The sequence below is a fragment of the Trichechus manatus genome, unplaced genomic scaffold (genome assembly GCF_000243295.1).
Source record: "Trichechus manatus latirostris isolate Lorelei unplaced genomic scaffold, TriManLat1.0 scaffold00145, whole genome shotgun sequence".
Classification (NCBI taxonomy): domain Eukaryota; kingdom Metazoa; phylum Chordata; class Mammalia; order Sirenia; family Trichechidae; genus Trichechus; species Trichechus manatus.
Window position 1 is genome coordinate 95,177 of NW_004444081.1, and position 3,120 is coordinate 98,296.

General features: G+C 49.2%; 1 protein-coding gene across 1 annotated transcript in view; it reads left to right on the forward strand.

The window, feature by feature from the left end:
• The first annotated feature begins 402 nt into the window (after window positions 1-402).
• LOC101360268 (low affinity immunoglobulin gamma Fc region receptor III-B-like) overlaps window positions 403-3,120 on the forward strand; it is a 5,016-nt gene continuing 2,298 nt past the window's right edge. Inside the window, exons 1-3 of the mRNA XM_023740016.1 lie at window positions 403-530; window positions 1,439-1,459; window positions 2,052-2,297. Of these exons, the coding sequence (XP_023595784.1) occupies window positions 512-530; window positions 1,439-1,459; window positions 2,052-2,297 (286 nt within the window). The 5' untranslated portion in view covers window positions 403-511. The remainder of the gene's footprint in view (window positions 531-1,438; window positions 1,460-2,051; window positions 2,298-3,120) is intronic.

Here is a 3,120-nt window from a genome sequence, read left to right on the forward strand (position 1 = left end):
GGGCCAGGCAGGAGGCAACCATCTGGGGGTGTGTGTGTGAGCCTCAGGGATAGAACAAGGGACCCCTCAGGGCATGGCCCTCCCACTTTGGTCTCATGCTATCCTATTCTTGGCACTGGGTGGGTCCAAACCTGGAAGGTGGGGACAAACATCCTGGGATTTCTCAGGGTACCCTCTGACAGAGCCTGTCTGTGTTCAAGTCCCCAGATGCTCAGCTGTAGGCCTATGTGGAGGAATGGAGAGCAGGCCCACCTCAGCTTCTCTACCAGACTCTTTCCCTCCCACTCCTGCCCAGTCATGGTGCTTAGGTCAGAGTTTGGATTCAGAAATCAGATGATGTTCCTGGAAAAGGAACCTGGTAATTAATGGGCTGGGGGCGGGGAGAGGAGAGCGGAGGCTATTTACTTTGTTTCCTTCCTCTCTTCTAGTTAACTAGGTCCCTTTAGGGCTCCGGATAGCTGTGGTGATTTGTCCCCTCTAATGCAGCAGCATGTAGCAGCTGCTGCCACCAATGGCTCTGCTACTTGTAGGTAATACCGTCAGAGTCACCCTGGCTGAGGGAGAAGCTTAAGGTGTCCTGGGTTCAGCAGAGACCTCTTTTCAGGCCAGTGGTGGGACCCCCAAGAAGGGATGGGACTCCTCACCACATCTGTAGCCCTGGATTTAGCTCTTAAGGTCCTAGGGAAAGCCAGCTGGAAGCTAGAGGCATGAGAACTCTGGGTCTGATGTGGCATACTCAGGAAGTGAAAGGAGACTGTGAGGCCTGGTTACTTCACCTTTCTGGGCATCAGCTTCCTTAGCTGAAAATTGAAGTTGTTGATGTTAGCTGCCATGGAGTCGACCTCCGACTCGTGGCGACCCCACGTGTTAAAGAGTAGAACAGCTCCATAGAGTTTTCTTGGTTATAATCCTTTACAGAAGCAGATCACCAGGCCTTTCTTCCACGGAGCCACTGGGTGGGTTCAAATCACCAACCTCTAGGTTAGCTGCTGATCGCAAACCACTTGCTCCACCTGGGCTCCTGTAAATTGAAGAGTGTGGCCTAAATGCCCCTAAGGTCTGTCTCTTACATTGTGACATTCCAGAGTTCCCCTCCTACGACTTTTAATCTTTACCCTTTCCAGGACTGTTAGGTTGAGGTTGTTCTTGTGGCTTCATTCAGGGAAATGCAACCTGTACGCTTCATTTGTTAGTTTGAACGGGGAGCAAGGAATAAGGAATGGTGTTGAAAAGAGGGACTTGGGTGGACAGTGGGGCAGGAGGCACGGACATTGGAAACCAGAGGACAGCAGGAGAGGTATCCACTATAAAAATATCGATTCTTGAGAGCACTGGGCTCCCAAGACAGGGATGGGAGGGGAGTTTAAACTCACTCCACACCCCAGTCACCCTGATAGCTGCTCCTACTCAATATTTGATTCACTCTTTTTTTTTGCAGTTTCGGCTGGCCAGCAGACTGGTGAGTGCTTCCTGGTCTCAGATCGATGAATTGAGGCACATAGGGTGCAACAAAGGAGCCGTGGTGGCACAGTAGTTAAGCGCTCAGCTGCTAACTGAAAGGTCGGCGGTTCGAACTCACCAGTTGCTCCTCAGGAGAAAGATGTGGCAGTCTGCTTCCGTAAAGATTACAGCCTGGGAAACTCGATGGGGCAGTTCTACCCTGTCCTATAGGGTCACTACGAGTTGGAATCGACCCGATAGTAACCAGTTTGGGTTTTTTGTTTGTTTTTCTCTTTAGGGTGCAGCAGCCACAGGTATATTGGGAAATGCCCATTGCATGGGAAACTGCTAATTTGGGGTTGGTCAGCGTTCCTCAAGTTCCAGAGCAGTCTAAAAATGGGGCCGAGTGCCTCCAAGCTTCCAGAATGCTCTAAGACTGAGTCACAGACTCAGGCTGAGTCAGTGACTCAGGCTGAGTCACTGACTCAGGCTGAGTCACTCCTTGAGGGTTTGCACATTCTAGCTCCTTGTGGCTTAGAGTCTCCCTGCGAACACCAGGGAAGGGTCTCCTTATCCCCCCACCCTCACCCCATATTCTCTTGTCTCCTCAGTAAATCCCCCAAAGGCTGTGGTGTCCCTAGACCCTCCATGGTACAGGCTGCTGGAGAAGGACAATGTGAGTCTGAAGTGCCTCCCTGAGGGTTATTCCACACAGTGGTGGCACAATGGGAGCCTCATCTCAAGCCAGTCCTCCAGCTACTTCATCAAATCTGCTAGAGTTAATGACAGTGGAGAGTACCAATGCCAGACATCCTCCACCTTGCACAGTGACCCAGTGCAGCTGGAAGTCCACATTGGTGAGTCCATAAAGGGGAAAAGGGAAATCACCAAGAAAGGGTGGAACAAGAGGCCCTAAAGAACTTGAGAAGAGACATATGATGATGCTCTTTAGGGTTAAAACTAAGGTGAGATGACCTGACCTGTGGTGTCACTGAAATGTATCAGAGATGTAGTCCTAGCTGTATGGTAGGCCCTAGGGAAAACTGCAAAGTCTAGTACATAGTACATACGGGACTGCTGCATTGCACAAGTCCACGAATCACCATTCACATAAAATGCATACAGTGTGAACGGTGTCATCTCAAGGTCAAGGCACACAGTAGATGCTCAATAAATATTTGTTGAATAAATTAATGATTCTGTTTTTAGGACCACAATCTCCTTCTCCCTCTCAGGCACATAATATCCTAAGCCACTTCCTAAATCATTCCAAGTCACCTAGTGTCATATCTATATCTCACTCCTGATCAATGTCACTTGAAAACAGTCACTTACACTTTAGCAAAAATATAGGAATGTGTTACCTCTCCCAATGGTATATACATGTTCTACCTGCATGTTAATTATGGAATGGAAGTCTTGTGTCTCATTAACAGAGTCCAGGCATCAGGGACAGGTAGGGGTAGAATTTTTGAGGCAGAAGTCTTTCCTGGTATCCCTGAAATCACACCCCATAGCCTGGTACCTACACTGTCCTCTTGCAAGCTTGACTCTACATCCACTGCCGCTCCATTTGTACAATGTATATGGGTGGAACAAGCCTGCAGGAGAAGGAGATCCTAATGGAGGTGAACCTGCAGCAGGATTCCATGGAATCTGGCCTCTGAGGCTGATCTTTGT